The 23,819-nt window shown below is 35.4% G+C and overlaps 1 protein-coding gene across 1 annotated transcript; it reads left to right on the top strand.

The window, feature by feature from the left end:
* Positions 1–3,146: 3,146 nt before the first annotated feature.
* Positions 3,147–23,072, top strand: LOC127851327 (protocadherin Fat 4-like). The gene is made up of 25 exons (XM_052385034.1): positions 3,147–3,371; positions 8,403–8,553; positions 9,965–10,098; positions 10,659–10,715; positions 11,073–11,162; positions 11,484–11,585; positions 12,130–12,237; positions 12,885–12,995; positions 13,287–13,377; positions 13,611–13,720; positions 14,726–14,893; positions 15,148–15,279; positions 15,522–15,674; positions 16,071–16,273; positions 16,879–16,999; positions 17,328–17,383; positions 17,659–17,743; positions 18,025–18,156; positions 18,788–18,843; positions 19,397–19,553; positions 19,895–19,989; positions 20,281–20,361; positions 20,891–20,956; positions 21,248–21,430; positions 22,185–23,072. Exons 1-25 carry the CDS (start codon positions 3,345–3,347, stop codon positions 22,897–22,899), a joined length of 3,384 nt encoding a protein of 1,127 aa, XP_052240994.1. The 5' UTR covers positions 3,147–3,344; the 3' UTR covers positions 22,900–23,072.
* Positions 23,073–23,819: the final 747 nt, after the last annotated feature.

Raw genomic sequence — 23,819 nt, 5'->3', positions numbered from 1 at the left:
GTGAAAAGGCCCCTTTAAATTTCACATAAAAATATGGGAGACAATTTTAACGTATCAATTGTCACCAAACTAATGCTGATCTTTATCGTTATCTGCATTACGCAACGTCAGCGTATTGTCGGTATTGTACTAATCTCTCGTTGATAACAACACGCGGTTTAAACCGTAGGCATTTTTATGACCCTAGAGATCATACAGAAATACCGGGGTACAATATCTGCCATGTTACTTGTCACTAAATGCCGATCCTTATCGCTATCAGCATTACGCAAGTGTACCGTATTATCGGTATTGTACAAATCGCATGCTGATAACATCCCGTGGTTTTCGACTGTGGAATTTTTATAACCCTTAATTCATGCGGATAATAATTAATCTGTTTTGAAAACAATTGACATATACCAATAAATACAATATCAAGTGTACTAATTACACTTACGAGTTAGCTTCCATTGAAAAAGTATAGCACTTTTTACATTAAAACGTATGGCATACTATGGTCTGAAATTGTCAGTATGAAAAAAATTCATATTTTTTATACAATAAATAAACTTTTTTAGTATTTTCCCCCATGTTTTGTTATTAAAAGAAAACGTTCAACTTGCAGTACTCAATGAAGTATAGTAATGGGCATAAAATCGTCCCCGGAAGTTGATTGTATAACTTTTACTAATGACGTATTCGCAATCAAGGAAGAAAAATTCAAAAGGACTTCACCTAGTTTTTGGAAACGCCTATAGTTAGTAGTAAACTGCATTGTTAAACATTAAAAAAATATTACATTTGTATTGATATTTTGTTCTCAAATCAGCATTTACACAAAGTCCAAAGTATTTACAATGCATCTAAAAATGCACAGTGAAATAACGCGACCTGGGCTCAATCCGCAATACCAACGCATGTGAGTTAGACTGTTGGTCACCATATAAGACAGGTGAGGTTTCACAGGCTCACACCAATATCAAATATATTTCAGTAAAAACTAAAAAGCCGGAAACTGAAGTAAAACTCGTCCCAACTTTCGTAAGTTTAATACGTTGAGGTAGGATTTATGACGGACATTGTCGGGACACCTCGTTAACTTCGGAAAACGCACGTAAACATACACGATCATATGGTGGATCATGTTCTCACATTCAAGGTAGATAATAAACGGAAATAATGCTTGGTCAGCGTTGTCACCCTTGGATAATGGTTATGCATTGCGATACTATGAATTAGGAATCCTTAAAAATTTCATCCATTTATTTTGTATTTCAATGTTTCTTCCTTTTGGCGTTTTTTTTAGCACAGTTGAATGTTTGGGAATTAATTTTAAGCAATTATACGCTAGTTTTAAAAGGAGCATAAAAACAACTAATACATAAAATCGTTTAATGTTTAAAAAAAAGTGTTTAATCGACAAAATAAAATGTTTATACGCTTTTCACTGCTCTATAAAATGCCTGAAATTGCATCGTTAAACTTCATAACAGCAAGATTCTTCAGTTGTCCGAGATATATAAAGATATATAGAGAGAAGATTGTCACAGACGCCACGCGGAATTTGTCACATTTTAGCGTAAAGCCTTCCTGATAAATTTTCCGGTCGATATTGAACGGGTGAGCTGTGACAACCCGGCCTGTCTTAAGTGGCACTTATGTATCTGTGGTCCGACGTATTGATAAATATTGCCCACTTCCTCTAGTTTATGGATATTTATGGGTCGATTTTTATTATGAGCTCATAACGTTATGGGCTGCTGAAAACAATCCTATCTATTGTTGGGGAGTTTCAAATTTGATGGTTTTCATTTTTGTATAAATGGATTAGTTAGTAGTTAAGACACATGTGTTAAAGAACGGCATCAAATAAAGCCTTAGGCTTATAAAGGCAATGTAAATCCCGTTTCCTGAAAACACAAAACTCGGCTTATTAAGAAAGTCCGGTTGTCCGAAAAACAAGTTTAAGAAACAGAAATAATCAAGTAAATATCTGTCAGTAACCAAGGTTATGCGTTTCATTAGAAACTACTGATGCGGCAATAACAGTGGTAGTTCTTTCATTGCAGAATAATGCATATTGCTACTAATTTCAATTTGCGCCAACAGTTTGATAAAAAAATTAGATATCGGTGATTAACGTTACACGTTATTTTTCAATTCGATAAGTCGCCACGAATTTTATTTTTAAAAATCACGAAAAATCCAATTTAGGTAACGAATCTCGGACTCACTTTACACTTTTCTTAACAGAAAAAAACACCTATGTACGATACGTAGATCATAACGTATGGTTGACCGTGACGATATCTTTCAAGTTGATAGTATGTACTACAACCATTATTTAGATATTGTCTTGTGATTCTTTTGTAAGAAAATATAACTGTTTAACCTGTCTTCTTGTGGTAATTTTGTTAAGCAGAAAAAATATGTTGTATTATCTTCATATTGTTATGAGCTATTATTGTTTACTTTATTATAAATAATTGAAGGATTTCGATTGTTTTCATGGTATTTTCTTGCTCAAAACACTTAGGTAAATAAAAAAATAGCAGCAATACTATAAAAGGCGCGAAAGCTATTGTCTATTTATAAAAAGCAAACAAACACACAAAAACAACTTGATAACCGGTAAATTAATAAAAAGTAATAATAACATATGCATGCCATTGCTGCTTTTGCGTCCAAAGGACTTTATTATTATCATATGTATCGAAGTTTCAATGTTGGCAACACGCGCGAATAATATTTCAAAACTGTTAATAAAGAGCTTTTATGCAGCGTTTAAAATAATACTTTTTTTCTTTAAGATAGTTTCATTGAGTACACGTATAAATGTTGTTTCACTAGTCAGTTTCACACGTGCCGAGCCTATTTCGCGCGTGTATTACTTCACTAATTGATATGACACCATGTAGATAACGTAATTCGTATCACGTTTTATTTGAAGATAAAACACATCCTCTTGAATTGGCATACAGGATTATGATCTAATATTTGATTGGTCAATGAAAAGCTTGACAATATCTTGTTGGTTAGCATCAAAACACTTGATATTTACCTTTCAAAACCCTGACAAGAAAACAAGCGATGCCCGACTCAACTTAAATCTCTGATAACGCATGCGCGTCGTGGTATTTGAGAGCGGGTAATAAAACGGTCGATGTCAATATATGCAAAGACACGCCGCTGCTTAAATGGTTAGTTCGATATCTTTTGATAGTGCCCATAAATTTCAAGTGAATATTTAATTGCTACTCTGCCATTGTTTTGATATTGTACTCTCTTATCGACGGGGATTTCATTTCGGGCGCGGAGTGAATATTGCGGATTTCATTAGAACTGTGATTAGAGCTCGGCCTATGGAATTTAAACATCAGAAACAAAAGGTAAGAGTTTAAACGTATTTAGTGTTTCTGTAAGAATATAAATGATTCGTTCATCCATTTTCACAGTTTTAATTTATTTGAATATTGAATGGAACATGTACGTATGTAATATGATGCGATTTGATTAATATAGTAGCATGCAATAAATGAACACGAAACGATTTTCAAATACCTTCACGTTGAATGAAGTCTCCACCGCTCACGTTTATTTCAGTTTTAATTAGTTCAACATTATGCTTTAAGGTATTATGCGTATGATTGTAATACACGCTTCTTTTTTTCTTACATATCACGCTACCAGCAAAGCAGTCGATTAAACCGAAATAAAATATGTGGACAGACAGTTTAATATAGTTCAACCGTATACCGTGTTGCTGATATTCGAGTGATAAATAGTTAATGTTTAACACCCATGTATTAATCCAAATGCATTTTTCTATATTAATGTGTTCTTTTTTATATATTATTATCTCGTTTGAACATTCAATAAATTGTATTTGGTATTTTATGTCAACAGTGATACGCAGTCTTTAATTTGCTTTGAAACATTTCAAATAAATATAAAAAATATAGTAATTAATCTTAAGTTAAGAACCTTCGATGAATGGCACGTGACTCACAGACTTATTATTTTCACATCTTTACAATGTCTTTCATTTTTAATTCGATTTTCTACATACCTCAAACATGAATATTTAAGGTGAGCACATAGTTGATAACGTCAGACATGCGAATTACAACATACTGATAAACAAATTAAATAAGTGGGATATCGATTGTTAATAAGGATAACACAGATGTCGCGAGGCACGTAGTTATTACAAAAGCAGAAAATGAGCACCTCTCGAGTTCACGAGTTTGTTCGATAGATCCTGACAGAATGAACAAATGAGCCTTGTTTTGGGAAAACTGGGCTTAATGCATGTGCGTAAAGTGTCATCCCATATAAGTCTGTGCAATCCACACAGGCTAATAAGGGACGGCACTTTCCGCCTTAATTTGATTTTCGGTAAGGAGGGACTTCCATGGAACTAAAAATACCATAAAAGCGGAAAGTGTCGCCCCTGATTAGCCTGTGCGGACTGCACTGGCTAATCTGGGACGACACTTTACGCACATGCACTATGCCCAGTTTTCTCAAAACGCGGCTCAAATGTTCTTAAATGTATGTTTATTTAAGCTGTGCTCAGTCACATTTAAAATAATGGTGGTGTGTTAGATTGAAATCGGGGTTTCAGCCTGGTAACCAACTTTCACTGCAGCCCCGCTCACAATCGATGCTAGGATAGAGCTTTCACATGGATAGGAAAAAAGAGGAACTTGGTTATTCGAACCTCCTTGTATCTGTTGTTTACTTAAATATAATTTTCACGAGTGAAATAATATTTTTCTACCTGTATTCAAAACAATTTTTTTCGTGTTGATAACATTGTGTTAAGACCGCTTCATCAAAAGAAAGTATGGAACGAAACAATTGTGTATTAAACTCTGCAGGTGTTACATAAGTGTGCGTGTGTATGCATAAAATTTGCCATAAATTACTCGTCTAGAACCAATTTCCAAATGAAAAGTTTAAATAAGGTACGAGTTGACCACGGTACGAGTTGACTAGCGTGCAAGTTTACCCTAATAAATTCGAGTTGACCAAGGTACGATTTGACTTGGGTACGAGTTGACTGTAAACCGACATGAGAGTATCGTAGGGACGATTGTGTTCGTATTTCAATACAAATAATAGGGTATTCACAAAAACTCGGGTATCATATGAAGATGTGATTGCAAAAATTTATATTATAAATTTTAATTTGGAATTCGACGAGCGGAAACCGCAAAGGAAGTTATTTTTCTTGCTACACAATTTATTTTTTATTAATTAAACTTGATCTTTAAACCGTCCTTAATTGCACATTTAGCGTATTAATTTCACCTATGCATGCTTTTTTTTCGAGGATAAATTGGGGATTCGGTTCTTTCCGGTCATTTATCGGCAATAAAGCACGCATTGACACGCGTATCGTTTTTTCTTATTGTTTAGTGAAATGTATTTAATATTCGCTTTCCATATCAAGGTTAATTTGTTTAAATGACTAGTAAAACTGCAATCCTTAGCGAATTTAATTCATGATGTATCCGTCTATTTTCATTTCGTCTTTAATTTATAGAGTCAAATTTTCCACAGTAAATATTGTGTTTTTTAAAGCAAATAAATACATCACGGTTTATCTTTATTTATAAGTTATTTTTATACCGGTAAATACAATAGGTGGAAAAACACAAATCAACTTATCTTTGTGTCTTTTAATTTATGTTAATGAACTCGTTTTACCTCGCTGTACATAAATAATCCCCGAATTTCCCACTGCATACCGGTAAGTATATTTTAAGTTCCAAGATGGGGAGTACACATACACACTGGTCGGAAATATGCCATTATATACGTATATTTTGATCGTTTAGTTTTTATCATCTAATCAATACAAATAAATTAACCATTTGCAATATAATAACGTTGTTTGACATCTTTAACGACTATTATTTTTATTATGTTTGTTTTTTTGTTCGAATGTTTTATTCTCCGTCTAATTAGATAAAATGTGATTTAATAGTATTTTACGTTCATAATTTAGTGTTTCATTGGTCAAATATTTGTAACTTCTTTAACTGCCAATTTAGCTCGTATGTCCAGCTGGACGTTGTTATAGTTTTACAGTGAACATTATAATTATTAAAACTTTAAATAGATACATTTTAGTTTGATAAGTGTAATATATTATGATATGTTGTATTTTATGTCAGCTTTTATGAGATTTTGATATATAGTCTCTTATAATTCGCTTAGAATGGCCACATTCATACATGCTATGCATATTTAATTGTAATAATGGTTATGATGAATTGTGGATGAGACTTAAATAAACTATTAAACTTGTTCCCTGGGAAAAATGTTACTATGGACACCGTGAGCTATGCGAGGGATTCTATCGCATTGATGATATGATTTAGATCATTTTCATCAATATCGTGCCGACCCGTATCGTAATCTGCATTATACACAATTGCATCGGATAATTGACCTTTCGACAGCCGATTGATTGACAGGCTTATTAACCAATCAGATTACAGCATAGATTAGGCCCGTTACTATCCGCCATTTTGTCCGTCAAACTCGCCGTTGTCCGACACATAAGCTTATACGTAATTCTGTGTTTTAAACAAAGAAAATGGTTGAAAGGTGCTGTTATGGCACTTGTATTTCAGACACAAGGTATCCAGAACGGTTAAAAGATGGAAGTACGTTTTTTCCGTTCCCTCAACCGGGTACTAATCTTGAAAAATTCAAACGTTGGATTCGTCTTTGTGGTCGTCCACACGAACAGCTTAATCTCAACATATTAAGCGATCGCCCGAAAGCAAAACACAGTCGTTATAATAAGATACTACGCGAAAATAGAAAATGTAAGTTTTGCAACGGACACGTTATAAAAAAGAGTATAACTTTGTACTTGTTTATCCTCTATATAGACAAATTAGAAAGGAACATTTAAAACCATTTTTCAAAGGTGGCCAACGTTAAATAAATTTGACATTCTAATGCAGTCGGCAAATAAATAAGACATTATAAACTTTGCTAGATTTTTTTAATGCTAATGAAATCGTAATAATAAAGACAATCAGTTATTATTTTTAATAATATCACATAGAATAAAACATTTTTTATTTCTTTCGGTTTAAGTCTTCCAAATTTAATGTAAGTTAAGAAACTATTTTCAAATGCGCAAGTAATTATCAATAGGGGCCAATAAGTGTCATTTTTCACCATATGTGGGCTTTCTACTAATCCGTTATCAAAACAGATGCCGCAAACTGTGAATGACCCTTTGAAAACCCGGTCTGATTAGCGAGTTTTTTTGTACATGAAAATTCTTTCAACTTTTTATATTTTAAACATTGCAGAAGATAGTTTTCGAGGAAATAATAATATATAATAATATATTGTGTATGTTACTTTTTTGACGACTTTGACTTTGTTATACGATTATAACAATGCGCATGGGTCATTTTGACCAAACGCATTGTAGATATGTGTTATATCGGATTTCAATAAAAACGTTCTTCGTCTTCTATTATAATAAATTTACTTACCTGTGCCACATTTGCGATGTTGCCATCGGTTGCAAAAATTAACGGCTTTTAATTAAAAAACTGAAACATCTATTACTCAAGGAAAAATATTGTGACTAACGAACAATTCATACTGTATGCGATAATTGGCGATAATTTTGCCGACTTTGATGATAAATTTAACGGCTTTTAAGTAGACTAATAAAAAAGTTTTGACTATTTAATAGATATGATAATTATATTCAGCACCACTATTCAATGATAATAAAAACTATTGTATGGCTTTTCTGGTATACCATGAGGCCTTTTTGGTTCACTTATGCGGCCGATTCGCGTAGCCATTTTTATGACGGACTTCGGCGGAGTGACCCCCCTTGAAATCGGTGGGCGTGGCTTCACTCTCGCTGTCGAAAGGTCAATTGGTATTGTTCTGAACGCATCTTGATAAGACCAATTTGTGCCGTTGGAATTTGTATGACAGATAACTTCAGAAAGATTATAGATAATCTGCCCGATAAAAAGTGTCACATTAAAAAAAACGCAACTTGCGCGTACGCTTCCCTAATTTTGTGTCTTATCCGTCACAAATTATACCGAAAAATCAACGTTTCTGAAAAAAACTAAACAATTCATTATCAAATATGTATATTTGATAAGGATATTATTTTTATTCAGAAAAGTTTATTTTTTGGTATACATTGATTGATTTATCATTCTAAATAATGATGTTTTCACTAATTATTTTCATAGCCACACGCTAACCACCTGTGGTTAGGAATGCAACATAGTACGGCATCCTAGTATTTTCTTTGGCTTAATATAAACAATTTCTGCTGTGCATAGCACTTTTAGATGTTACAGATTTAGAAACATATGTATAGGCTTCACAAATTTAACCATTTTTTCCAGACCATGGTACGGGGCCTCGTTTTCCCAGTGGCCGTGATTATGTTCTGCTGTAGTCACGTGACATCGCAGGTGTGTAACCAGGGATGTATGATGGATCCGTGTAACAGTACAGACGAAATCCTAATAACAGTTTCAGATAACACAACAGTTGGTGAGTATAAATACACGTATTTTTACATATTGCATAATTATAATATGCAACTCGACGATCATTCAGTAGACCAAGAAAGAAATTCGTTGTAAAACGACTAACGTACCAATAAACAATGCAAAAAAAGCATGTACGAACTTAAGTGCCAGTAGAATCTGCATAATAGCTATATATCGGCCAACAAACCATTCCGTTTTCATTTTGGTGTGTGGCATTCGAATATTCCTAGTATTAAATCCTCACGGCTTTAGTCTTACCCACAAGTTTGTTTACACAACGCAGGATCGTAATTCATTTGAGCTTCGCTCTATGAACTGCGAGCTTAATGCACGTGCGTAAAGTATCGTCCCTGGTAAGAATGTGCAGTACGCACAGACTATTATGGGACGACAAATTCTTCTTAGACATGATTGTTGTTTAGAAGAGACTTACCTCAATTGAAAAACTGCATAAAAGCGGTAAGTGTCGTCCCTGGATCTGAGACTACACTTTACGCACATGCATAAAGACCCGTTTGCATAGAGCGCGACTCAGTCTCTAGTACCATACATACACTCAACCACGTGTCTGCATTTTATTACAGATGGTTTTATTTTTATTGCTGCTGACATCTTTCCGACTTAATTCCTTTATACGACTATCATATCAGTCTGTACAAGCTTAACTCGATTTATTGTATTATAATTGGTTGATCTTTCTCTATATGTGTATGTGTATATAAATATCGCATTAATGTTTCGATTAATGAAGGCTGCCTATAACAAATGCAGAATCAAAGGATGCCAAAGATGCTGGGTCTTTACTTTAACATCTTAAACTCAATTAAGCTACACCATTAACAGTTTTCTCTAAAATAAACTATATCTTTTTGGAATATTCATGATTATCTATTTGAAAAAGTGTCTTACTTAGTTTTTGCGGAGAAATATTTATTGCATATTTTCTTTCCATGCCTTTAAAGCCACACACCTTGAAATAAAATACATGGCATAGTAAATTTAAGTATAAATAATAAACATATTTTATCTATGCCAGTTAGAATGTATTTGGTGGTTATAAGGTAGAAATCCGTCTCTTTTGCGCTTTAAAAATAATCGCGTTTGTCGAAATGGACGTATACGTCTAGAAATCCTACTTTCGGTTATAAAATTTAAAAAAAATCTTGCTAACTAGGCTATATATTTATGGACATTTTTGCACACTTTCAAATTGCATCTATATGTATTGATTAACATGTACTTCATTTCAAGGTGTGCGGCTTTAAATATAGTATCGAATGAAATACCTGTCTTAAATTCCTATAACAATAATACGATTGATTTTGAAATCCCTTATACATAAGAAAAAGGATAATATTAAATATAAACAATATATACTGGTAGTTCACGAAGTGTTTCTCTTTTATTGCTAGGTTCAGCTATTGCGACTTTCACGTCTTCTGGAGTAAACATCACGTTCAAGGAGCCTTGCTCATTATTTAACATGACTGACGAGGCTAACGAATCGAAGATTGTGTTGAATATTGACCTGCAAAAGCCTTGCTTCGTAAGTAGCTTCACCACGATCATCATCATCAGCATCATCAGCAGCAGCAGCATTCATCATCATCATCAGCAGCAGCAGCAGCAGCAGCAGCATTATCATCATCAGCATCATCAGCATCATCATCATCATCATCATGCAATACCATGTGCATTGAAAGTAGCGCATAGCTGAAGGGTTCATTTTCTTTTTTCGTGGCGTCTTTCTTAAGCATACATTTGCGTTTCTTGAACTTACGCTCATTTCACTGGAGGCTCATTAACTGGTAAACGTCTTCAAGAGGATATGGGCTTTTGTCGAAATAAGAAATTTAAGAACGCTGAAACAACATTGAACCTTTTAAAACTGCTGATCGCAGCCCACCTTGTGAAATATTAAAAAATGAGCCTGTCATTAACATACGAGTACATTATAAATGTGTTTTAATATAACCGGTCTTATATAGTATGTAATGCTTATGCATGTTTATAATCGTTTTTCGGTAACTTCTACTGGGGTCGACAAAATGTGTAGTTTCAGTCTCTGCTAACGTTAGCGAAATATTTCTGTTAATTTTTGTGCAGGTGTCGCCCCAACAGTGTAGTATGCAGTGCCAGAATCTGCAACGCCGATCAAACATGGTAAGCAACTATTCACGTGAATCTTTTACAGAAACATTTATTTGTATTTGTACAAATTTAACCTTATAAAATGTGACTGCGACGCACATAACATACGTTTTCAGGTTTAATAAAATACGAGTGGTGATAAAAAAAATCACGGAAAGGTTCTGTTTTTACATGTGATTATACGAGGAAACAGAAGTATTATATGGCAAATTATATATATATTTTGTTATTTGCTGTTGGAATCACTTGACACTGTTACTGTTATTTTCTGAAAGAAATGAAGTGTTTTTGCTCACTGAGATTTAATGTAATGTACATGTTTTTGAAGGCGGTAATTAGAAGGTACAACTATAATTTTGTACTTTGAAGGTTGAACGCTCTGTAAAACTGCTTGTGTACGCTATCAACACGGACGCCCCTAAGTTTAGGAATTCGACATACACGATTTCAGTCCCAGAGGTAAGTTCGCCGCTAATTGTAATGAATAAATTCATAATGTTCATAGTTAAGCACTTTTTTATATCTGTTATTCGAGTGTAACCTGCAGGCGAAAAGCATGAGTTAATAACATTTTTTGTTGTTTATTCACATTATTGTATTTGTGCCATTTTGGTACTTCTTTGGCATTCTTTGGAGTGCCGTACTCCATATTTATAGCGTGCATAACCGATAAAGGTAAGTGTTCATAATATTTTCTATACCAAGGCAATTTATTTTTGTGTATCAAATTATTAATGTTCGGACTTAATAATATTTCCACCACTATTATTATATTTTCAGAATACGACCATTAATTCAACAATCGTTGATTTTGGAAAAGAACCGCTTGTCCCCATAGATGAAGACTGCACCAACCAATCATTCCTCTTTCGTCGAGGACAGGTACAATGACTTAGCTTCAAATTGGTTTCAAACAAGAAAATAACAGCCTTATATGGAATGGTAACATTTTGTGAGACTTTGGCTCTAACAGTACTCGTTGATTTGCATTTTAAATGTATGACACAGTTTGCATGTCAAAGGCATATTTGAACGTGTTGAAGCTATTTTAAAACTTAATGCGAACAATCACAACATTTTATATTCATGGAGATACTTTCATGACATATTTGAGAAAAGGGTTTAGTAAACATTATGACGCGTTCTGGAATAAAAAGCCGGACTTAATGCACGTGCGTGCAGTCCGCACAGGCTTACTAGGGACGACACTTTCCGCTAGTATGGTATGATTCTTGTAAAGGAAGTATTTTCTTAAACGGTCTGCTCAGGCGGATCTGGGACGACACTTTACGCACATGCATCAAGTCCTCTTTTCCCAGAACGAGGCTCAATAGAACACACCATTAATAATAACCGTAAGACACTTGTCAGCCATTTAACGGTTTCGTTAAGCCTCAAATAAACTATACACATTGTGTATTTGCAGGGCGGAAGTAATCAGCTGTCAATCATCCCATCAGGCATCGTTCGTAATAGTCAGCCGCTGGATTACGAACAGACACGCACACACAGACTATCTGTAGTGGCCACATCGGTATGTATTCAGGTCATAAAATATGCATATCGAGTTAAAATAATACAATCTGTAATTAGTGGCGCGACTTAAGATTAAAAGTGTGATCTAACGTAGATAAAATAGTAGAATACATCACAAAAACAGCTGATACTATATTACATAAACAATGTATATAGCGATTCCATCGGTCAAAACAGAGAAAGCTTTAAAAAAAGTTATCAAAACCTTAACACGCGTTTAACTATCAGTGGAGACCATGACACAGCGAACGAAATTTGTTGAGAACATGATGGTGTTTTTTATACTTATTGTGGCTTATAGTGTCAGAAGTCCATACTGGCTTTGCATAGTTAATGCTCTCACACGAGCCGCAGTATATAAAACACAACTTTTCACTTTGTATCTTCGTTACGTTTGCAATTAATAATATGTGTCGCGTTCTGAGAAAACTGGGCTTAATGCATGTGCGTCGTCCGCACAGGCTAATCAGGGACGACACTTTCCGCTTTTATGTTATTTGTAGTTTCAAGGAAGTCCCTCCTTACCGAAAATCAAGTTTAGGCACAGGCTAATCTGGGATGACACTTTACGCACATGCATAATGTGCAGTTTTCTCAAAACGCGACACCTATGTTAACTTATGTAATTTTGTTCCGGTATTTAAGGGTAATGATCCCGAAACAGCCACAACGGAGCTTATCGTAGAAGTCATCGACGTGGATGACAACACGCCTACCTTTGATAACACTGAGTATATCATCAATGTCACAGAAGAGGTACCCATTTTTTTTTGTCGTAGCAGTATGCATAACTTTTTCATCGCAATACTGAATTCGATATAAGAACGGATGTCGGTACTAGAAAAATGATGCTAAAACACAAATATGTAGGAAAAATAAAATTCCAGGCCAAGTTTCATGAGTGTTCCTATGGAAAGTGACTATTGGTCTCAAACGACAAACCGTAATTCAAGCTTTAACAATTGCATTTAATTGTGCGCAAAATATTTTTTGTTTTATACACATATATATGTTGCAGTTGCATCGACATTTACCTTTTTCCTTCAGAGTACAACCGAATGGATGACTTCATTTCCGCCAATCCATTGCTATGACCAGGACCTAGGAGTCAATGCTACAGTGGTGTATGCATTTAAAGGTATGCTGTTGATGAAGACTTTCGCGTTGACAATTTCAATCGACTCTTGGTATAAATTGTACAAATGTTTAATTACTGCGACTACAGTTTATTCAATTTGAAACTAGTCAATAATAAAATATTAGAACAATAACAAACAAGAAAAATTCAAAAGACGAATATTTGACTAGATCTGCATTACAATAACAAACCCGTCTGGGTTTTTTGCAATATGTTGCTTCGTTGTGTTTCAGATTCTCGTAACATCAGTGCTCATCTTGAGATGGACTCGCGGACTGGCCGAATTCGAATCCACACTGCAATTGATCGAGAAACAGACCCTGCTCTAAGACTAGATCTTTTGGTAAATTTATTTTTTGTATAGTTGACACAGTTTTCAGGCGCACGTTATATGCGTCCTGACATTTTTGCATGCTTGTACAATGTATATGTTTTACCGTGAATAATTGTTATTATTTCACAATCGCAGATCGTTAAGTGCTTTCGAGTTAACATATTTTGCCTTAAAATCTCCAACTAAACAGGCAAATACCGTCCTTAAATCTCCAACTTAACAGGCAAATACCGTCCTTAAATCTCCAACTAAACAGGAAAATACCGTCCTTAAATCTCCGACTAAACAGGAAAATACCGTCCTTAAATCTCCAACTAAACAGGCAAATACCGTCCTTAAATCTCCAACTAAACAGGCATATACCGTCCTTAAATCTCCAACTAAACAGGCAAACACCGTCCTTAAATCTCCAACTAAACAGGCATATACCGTCCTTAAATCTCCGACTAAACAGGCAAATACCGTCCTTAAATCTCCAACTAAACAGGCAAATACCGTCCTTAAATCTCCAACTAAACAGGCAAATACCGTCCTTAAATCTCCAACTAAACAGGCAAATACCGTCCTTAAATCTCCAACTAAACAGGCAAATACCGTCCTTAAATCTCGAACTAAATAGGCAAATACCGTCCTTAAATCTCCAACTAAACAGGCAAATACCGTCCTTAAATCTCCAACTAAACAGGCAAATACCGTCCTTAAATCTCCAACTAAACAGGCAAATACCGTCCTTAAATCTCCAACTAAACAGGCAAATACCGTCCTTAAATCTCCAACTAAACAGGCAAATACCGTCCTTAAATCTCCAACTAAACAGGCAAATACCGTCCTTAAATCTCCAACTAAAGGCAGGCAAATAACGTCATAATAACAAGTGCTTACAGTTGTACGTTTTAACCATCAGTAAGATTGTCGGTGCTATAATTAAAAAAAAATTAGCAATGTTGCCTCAAGTGTGCACACACGTTCGTACATATTGCATATTCGTTCATATTGCGTATTGTATTTTTTAAGTGTTACCAAGAAGATGACGTTAAAAAGACAGCAGCAGCCGTGTTAATTGTCACAGTTTTAGACGTCAATGACTGTGCCGCTGAGTTCCAGCCGACTCTCTACAACGTGTCCTTGCCTGAACATAGCCTGGGATATGTGACCAAAGTCCGCGCTACTGATTGCGACATAGTGCGTTAATTGATTATTTCTCGAAATAAATAAACATATTTTTATTAATATTAAGGGTTTTTCCTTTATTTATATGATATTGGTGTTATAAAATCTGTGTTATCTGCTCAGATTAATCACATAAAATGAACACGTGTTATTAGAAAATGTAAAAAAAGAATATAATTGTGTAACTACTTTAAAGATACATGTATTTGTGGAGTAACGTTAAACATGGAAACTTAATGGATTTAATGCTTGTGTCGCTCTTGCAGGGTCCAAATGCCGAGATTTGCTACAAGATTGTTAGCAATACGACAGGGTTTTCCGTGGGTGACACAGGCGTTCTCAGTGTAGATGTCAGGTCGGCGATGGACAGAGAAACGAACGGATTTATTGTCATACTGGTAAGTTTGGTATTAACTAATTCTTGTTATATTTACCGATTATTTAATATTCCAATCATAGAGTTTGGAACTATTAATGTTTACTGCAGTGAGTCCAAATATTCAAATCAACACGAACTAAAAATGAACACTCATTTGACAATAGCACGTGGTCCGTTTTCGTCATTATATACAAATTATCGCGGTTGTGTTGTCCTTTAACATATGAGAGATTCTAAAACATTCCATCTACGTCGTTGTAGATAGCCGGCGAGGACCGAGTAGGGAACAGGTCATCAAACACTGCCACAGTGGTCATCACTCTGCTTGACATCAATGACAGAACACCGCAATTCGAAGAATCCGGGTACCTGTTCGAGGCAACGTACACGTCGCCCAATGCGTTCATTGGAACTGTACGTGTTCCTTTCCTAAGTATACCTGTATACTTTTCACGAAGAAAATATCATAATCATAAGTTTTAAAACGTCGGATAGTTAAATATAATGAGAGTATAACAATATAAAATATAACAATTAAAACCTTCCATATTGTTTGGATATACATGCAATACATTCTGATCTGTTTTTACTATGCATGTACTAATTATTTACTATGGAAACTTCATGCATTGTTTCATTAAACAAGTGTAAAAAAAGCCAATTCTATATTTTGTAATGTTAAAACTTGAAGTATATTAGACATTGATATGACATTAAAATAGGGCCCTTATAATTGACCTAATGACTTGAATACTAGTCTATTGGAAACGCAGAAAAAAATAAACGATATACATTGGAATTCTTTTTAAGCTGTCCGCAACAGACGGTGATCAGAACGGGACCGGCAACGCTAACGTCAGCTATTTCATCGATGAGTCGCTCTCGCTAGGGAATGTTCCTTTCACGGTGGATGGGCGGACAGGAAACATCACTGTACGGGGCACGGTAGAATATAAGGGCAGTTACAGGTTTATTGCCAAGGCTTGTGATAACCCGGCAGACCAAAGTGACAGGTGAATATTACTTTTTACCTCCTTAATATCAGCCATATGTATGGAAAAAATAAAGATTAGTAGATATCGTGCAGCACTGACTGTATTAAGTATTTAACGTATGACTGAATTATTAATATTTCATATTTATTTATAACTTTTATTCCTTTGTGTTTTATTTGAAATAATATATCGTTACATCTCGACGTATCTTCATAAGACATTTCAAAGCAAAGCTGGCTGTCGACATACTTTAACATTAAACCACGAGCATACCGTCTTCACACAACATGACAACTTGTTTGCATCGATGACATGATAACTTTCAAAAGGGTTTCGAAAAAAAATCGGCACGTTTCAATTAAAGCTGCCTTTCAAATATATTTTAGCCGCGCTCTGTGAAAACGGGGTTGAATGCACGTGCGTAAAGTGTCGTACCTGATTAGCATGTGCAGTCCTAAACTTGATTTTTGCTATGAAGCGACTTTCTTTAAATGGAAAATATAGAAAAAGCGGAAAGTGTCGTCTATGGTTAGCCAGTGCAGATTGCACAGGTTCATCTAGGACGACACTTTACGCACATGCATTAACACCCTTTTTCTCAGAGCACGACCTATTTATTTCAGGCGCTGCAGTCTGGTACCAGTATCAGTGATTTTTGACTGGAACGCGACCTTCTCCTATCTGAAAGTCAACATGAAAGTACCGGAGAATGTGCCGATTGGAACTTTAATTGATGCTATTCCGGTACTGATATATTTTGTTGATACATTGTATACATACACTGCATATGATCATGTTGAAATCTTTAAATCTATCTTCAAGTGGCATTAGAGTAATCATTGAAAATACAGTAAGCCCGTTTTCAACAAGATTTAAAGACTTCTAAACGTTCCATATCTTGTATTGGTTTTCATGCGTTTATGAAAAGTCTTTAAAATCCATTTGTATTTAATAGACACACGCACTTAATTAACAATTATGCATTTTAATATCTACATCCGATACAAAAATCTATTACCTAATTACATATACAATATATAATTACATAAAGATTGTTGTGTTTTTTTTCCAGTTAAAAGGCAACTCTTACGCTTGTTTAACGACGGGATTTGCTGTTGATAACCGCAGGTTTGTAGACAATAAATGGATGGTGTATTTCAAGAACTGGTTAACTGGTTAGAACCAGTCGTTATATATAAAATGAAAATGTACTTTGAACATGCACATTATTATAAATTAGCTCTCCTTTCGTTTACTTTATTAAGCCCTGATACATTACTACAGCCTAAATGAATGTTTTAAGCATACTTTATATACCAACTTGCGTGCATTTACTCTCAAATAACAAGTAAGATACTACTTAGTATATTAAGCTTTATTCTATTGTACTTTTGTGTTCCCAGCCATATGCTGATGTCGACGATGCCGTTAGACAGAGAACAGCAAGAAACGCACCAAGTGGACGTTTTAGTTTTGCTGGACTCACAGGTTCGTCAACGTTTTCTAATGTAATCGTTCTTATAGCATACTATTTTGCATTTGAAATATTATATGAAATAAATCATAATTTTTGGTTCCATGCTTCATATTTTTATTTGGTATACATGTACAAGGATTTTGAAATTCGTTCCGAGTAAAGGTTATCGACACTAAGGTTCGTTCCGAGTAGAGGTTATCGACACTAAGCCAATATCTTTTATAGTCATGTTACTGCATAGGAACATAACTTTAAAGTGCTGAATAACAAATGTATTCGCGTTTCTATGCAGGTTTTAGCCAATGTTACGGTCAACCTGACCGTACTGGATGTGAATGACAATGTGCCAGTGTTTGAGGAAGCCCAGTACTTCATTAATCTGCCGTTTGGTGGAGGATCCGACTTTCATCTTCCTACTTTAAATGTAAGGCGATGTCTTCGCCCCTCGCTCTATGAAAATTTACGGCATGTGCGTAAAGTGTCGATCATTTACGCCAAAAATGGTTTTTCGCCAAAAAGAGAATACTTTAAACGAAAAATACAATAGGAGAGGAAAGTATCGTCCCTGATTTTCATGTGCGTACTGCACAGTCTGATCTGGGACAACACTTGACGCACATGCTTAAACCCCGTTTTCCTAGAGCGATGCTCATTTGAGTGAATATTCAATGGTGTTTTATATCATTCGTGACTCTTTCACACTAATTGGATTATCATTAGAAGGAGCGTGATTTAAACATTTCTAATGGCAATATTTATTGAAAACACAGTATCATCCGACAATAAATTGTAAGAATTACAAATCATGGCACACTATACGTACACGTATTGTTTTGTTACGATCAAGTATATCTATTAAGAATTCATTGCATTAATTGTTTTGCTTATTTGCAAATAAATATATATATATATCCTTACTAGTACATGTATATATCATAAAAACTAAAAAGCTCATTAAAAAACTGAAAGGACAAAGACAAATAAAATTATCCGATTTAGCATGCCGGTAAACGAATAGTTTTCGTAGCGTTTAGAGACATTGCTGGTTTTTTCAGGCTACAGATGCTGACAAGGGAGTTAACAGCAACATTACATACAGCTTACGCAATGGGTAAGACTACTTACAGGATTGTGTACTTTTGAATTTCTCGAAATACTTATTATACGGTTGTCATAATTTAATTGTTGATGGGAAATTTATGTACAGTACTTGCTGAAAGAATGCGTATCATGCACGTGTCGTATATACCTGTATAATTTTTCTCATTTTCGATTGTTTTAATTTGATGAACGTACTCTTTATGTCCAAACCAATCATTCATCCGCAACGACATATGAGCCGCGACATGAGTCGTTTGCTCTTTATGGCCAGCGTATCTACAGATCAGCCTGTGCATTCGCTGGTCATGAGCTACCGTGTCCGCTCATGAGCCCACTAAGCCCTGCGTGACAGCGGGACGAACAGTCTGGCTGGGAGATTCGCTGGCTTCATGTGGCAAAAGACCAATTTTCGCATTACGCTGCGCATATACCTGTAGCATGGCATTTTTAAAAATAGTTATGAGTTTAAAATATTAATAATGTTATAAAATAATAGTTGACTGCATGTAATGTGTTCGTTAACGATATTTTCCTACTTTTTACTTTTTGGTTTTGTTCAACAGAGACACTGACATGTTCACTATTGACCCAATGCGCGGCAAGCTCAAAACAGGGCCAGGCTGGACGAACGCGACCATCAGTATCTTTTCACTGTACCGCTTTGAGGTCTTTGCTACGGACATGGGGCAACCCGCATTGTCCTCTTCTGTGCCTGTCGTGGTAAGACCTTGTGATGTTTTTTTTAATTGATTATCACAACCGTTTGTCTGTATCTTAATGTAAATAATTACGGTGGACTTGAAGGACAGTGAATACTATACATGATTTTCCATCCTCCTCAAACACATTTTAGAAAACGACTTCGATCAAACTAACATTTTGATACAATCGTAGATTACCGTCATTAGGTTTTTTTAGTGATAAGTGCTTTGTGTGATATTTTTATCTTGTATATGAAAGGCAATAAGTCAAGTGCCTTAATTTAAAGACGGATGGAGTAAAACACTTCTTATGTGATGTCTCTCGATTTCCCATTTTCACAACAGTCCTTCATATTTAAGTTTTCATTTCTGCGCACACACGAAGACGGCACTGTAGAAATACCAGTTCCTATAGATAAGGAAACGTTCAGACGACAGTCTGCAAAACTCCAAAGGTATTATCTTAACTCATCTCTCCTTTCTTGTTTTTTACTATTAGTAATGCGTTGCAAATTCTTGAATATGTGTAAGTAATATTATAGATCAAGGGTTGAACACCAGCTGAAATCAACTCTAGTAATAATTTGAATAACCATAATTACTAATAAAAGGTTTGATGTATTGTATTTTTGAGGCTTCTTGTGAGTAATTGTTCATCGAATGGCATTGTAGAATTTGTAGTATGTTATTGGTTATGTTCATTTGTATTATACCTGTTAAAATTAAGTAGTGTTTCTTGTTTCAAGTTCAATGGCGCGTTTACTTCAAGTTGAAAATGTGCAAATGACGCACCTAGAAGAGAGAAAAGACCGCACGGGAATTCTAATGTAAGTTAAATGGACCAACTTTTTTTCCAATTATGCCCTGCAATCAATTTTGTAATTTAGCATAAATGATATAAGTATTCTCATTTATGGAAATGAAAAATAATGTAATGTTTAAACAAAATCAAAGTCTGGTTTGGGAATTGATTACAGCTGTACCGAAATATGTTATTTACAAAAACCGGTTAAAAAGGCCTAACTAAGAGGACAAATTAGCCGCGTCATGCGAACATGAGTCTTATGTTATATGCGGCCAAAGTATCTCCAGATACTCACTCATCCTGTCCGCTAATAAGACTACGAAACCTTGCATGTCTTTATATCGGACAAGGAACCTCCATACCTGTCTTTGCGGTAAAACAAGCTGGTCTGGAGATGGCTACATATCGCATAAGACCCATTTTCGTATAACGCGTCTCAAATTATGTGTCCACATTTTTTGTCGGCGCAGTTTTTCTAAAGAACGAGTACCGGCATACATTCAATTGTGTTATCGGTGCATCTGATTTACTGAACCAATCATGCTTTACAGGTCGATAATTCAAGTTGGTGCGTTTAATTCAACTAACGCAGCGGTGCGACTCGGCGACTTACAAAGGTATATATCCAGAGTTCTCATTCTAAGAAGAGCTATAAAGATCTCTGACTTATATAATATAACATGATATGGGTTTCGTATTTTTGGTGTGCACGTCAAATCAGAAAGCAGTTCTGTGTTGTGTACATGCCATTTCTTTTTGACTCGTCCTCTTTAAATTTTACTTGTTAAGTGACATATTATTTGCAAGTGCGCTTGATACCAATCTTAATAAAAAAAATATAAACGTTACACCCGTACTGTTTATTGTTCTGTGCTACATATTACGACATGCGACATATTCTTGATCAGGTCAATAACCGACAACTGGGCTCAGATTCAGGACCTTTTCCACACCTACATGTCTCTATCTTCGATAAATACCGACGCCGACGGCTCCCTATCGCCCGCGGAAATGAGCCTGATTGCAGTGGCCGGCGTTATCTTCGTCGGAGGATTAGTCGCTATAGTCATCATTTGCCGACAGTGGAACAAGTAATCAATTTATCAATCATGCCAAACATGAGTCTAACTCTTACGGAGCGTTATGTTTATACATTAAGTGTCGCCCTAGATTAGCATGTGCAGTAAACATTAAATACTTACACTTTTAGGAATATTTTCGTTTATTTGTAATATAGTCTCTACTTATCAAAAATGGTATATTGGCGAAAAGTGTCGCCGCTTTTTTATCTGTTCACATTGCACACGCTATGCTGGGACGACACTTTATGCACATGCATTAATCCCGATATTCCCACAGCGTGACTCTTGAGTATTTGAGTATTTGCCGACAGTGGACAAAGTATTGATAAATATATTGGCCTTTCCAGTCCGCACAGGCTTATCAAAGACTACAGTTTTCGCCCTTATGGGATATTTCGTTTAATATGAGTATTCTGTAATCGAAAATCGTGTCTCAGCGAAAGTTTTGTCCCTGATTAGTCTGTGCGCACCACATGCTTATGTTGGATGACATTTTATGCGCAGGCATTAAGGCCGGTTTTCCCAAATTGGGGATTGCGTGTATCGTTTTAACGCAATTGTGTTTATTTACTGGCTATATGTTTGACTTCTGTTAGAAAAAAAATATTTAAGCTACGACTTGTTAATGTATATATTATTAACAACAATGGAATGCTATTATACAGAAACGAATTTATTTATACAATATTAATGAATAAGTTTGTTATTAACAAGTTTAAATTCCTACAGATTCCTTACCTTCACTGTTTGTATGTAATTGCAGTCATATAAAGGAGCATAGGCTATACGACACTCTCAGAAGATCCAGTACTATGTACTCCACCCAGGAGTTGAGCCTAGACTTCTATCATGATATCCCGAGCGGCTACAGCACGCATAGACGCACCCAGAGCGACCAATCCGAACACAACTACGAATTTCAAAGCAGTTTTGGCCTGGGGATCATCAACAGTGGTTACGCGGTCAACGACGAGGACGCTCCGAAAACGCCGATATGGAGCACAATCAGCACGCCGAGAATTCCCCGATGGACCACCACTGACTCTTTGAAGGATGCCATGGAAAGTCTGGATGCTCTGACCTCGAGATTGAACGCCGAAGACACCATCTCGGGCGTGACCAGCATTTCACTAGAACGACGGTCTTTAAAGTCGGCAAAGAGTGAGCCGAATTCTCCCAGAGGTTGTGAAATGAACAGCAATCAAGCGCTCAAGAAAGCCCATTCGTTTTCCCCTGCGTCTAGAAATGAATTGAATAAAAAGTCACCGGACGGTGTCTACGTAAACGGTTCAGTGGTGAATGAAAAGGACAGTCCTTACGAAAACGACGTTACTGCGCCAGACTACGCACATAGATGGGGTTATGTCGGATATAATGATAACATTGGCGATCTTCCTGACGAAAATACCATCACTATTGGTGATTACGTTAATACAAAAGACACGGATCATATTATCGAGGAATGTACTGCATTTTAAAATACATTGTACAGTGAACAAACAGTTATCTTACACAAAATATCAAACATGTGACATTATTGGTTACTCAATAGTTGAAGGAGTTTGTACAGTTTCATAATAAGAATGTTTTTTTCTGAACATACTTTTATGTGAAATATCTACAACACGTTTAATAAAATAACAAAAATGCAGTATTCTCTTTTTACTTATTATATTATACATGTAAATTTATTTGGTCGAATAACAGCGATGTGTAAGAAACGGTGATAGATTATGACGAGCATTCAATTATTACCATATAAGACGAGTCTCCAAACTAGTCCAATGTGAGTTAGCCATCTGTATAAGGAAACAAATATTACACAGTAATGTAAACAAAGTTGTTCAATAAACTTTGTATCCCTTATCGTTTATATTATTGCAGTGTTGTTTTCAATAATCGAGTTCAACATACATAAACACTTCAACATACGAAAACAATGAAAATCGAGGAACTGTATACAAAGAGAAATTCTTATTCATATCATACTTTTCTTCAATTACAGAACAACCATTTTGACGGTCAATGCAAATTATCGGGTGGGGTGATTAAACCGGGTTGAGGGCTAGCCAAACCTCCCACTTACCAAGAATAAAACACAAAACAAACGCGCGTTTAACACAACTTGAAGGAAAAATAGGAATTCAAACAGAAAATGAAAACATGAATGTCAAAACTTGATATCGTAAATCGAATGTTAACAATTTTATTGTCATAGTGTCTTAAGTGTCGTAAATCTATCATCACGAATGTGGGATATGTTTTGAATATATAGTTTGCAAAAGAATATTGTCCATCTATAAGGTGTATTATAACTATCGAGTTAAGAATGTATCTACAGAAAATTGTCAAACAAAGTCTCGTTAGGGTGCAAGCTTTTACGTCAAACACTAACGTT

This window comes from Dreissena polymorpha, chromosome 11 (assembly GCF_020536995.1).
Source record: "Dreissena polymorpha isolate Duluth1 chromosome 11, UMN_Dpol_1.0, whole genome shotgun sequence".
Classification (NCBI taxonomy): domain Eukaryota; kingdom Metazoa; phylum Mollusca; class Bivalvia; order Myida; family Dreissenidae; genus Dreissena; species Dreissena polymorpha.
The sequence above is the reverse complement of the archived record's forward strand: the minus strand, read 5'-3'. Positions and strand labels throughout refer to the sequence as shown.

Excerpts from the sequence above, each read along its gene's own strand:
- LOC127851327 (XM_052385034.1), top strand. The coding sequence starts at position 3,345 with ATGGAATTTAAACATCAGAAACAAAAG. Across the intron at positions 11,163-11,483 it reads ACACGATTTCAGTCCCAGAG|AATACGACCATTAATTCAAC; the intron begins GTAAGTTCGCCG and ends TTATATTTTCAG. Across the intron at positions 15,675-16,070 it reads CCAATGCGTTCATTGGAACT|CTGTCCGCAACAGACGGTGA; the intron begins GTACGTGTTCCT and ends ATTCTTTTTAAG.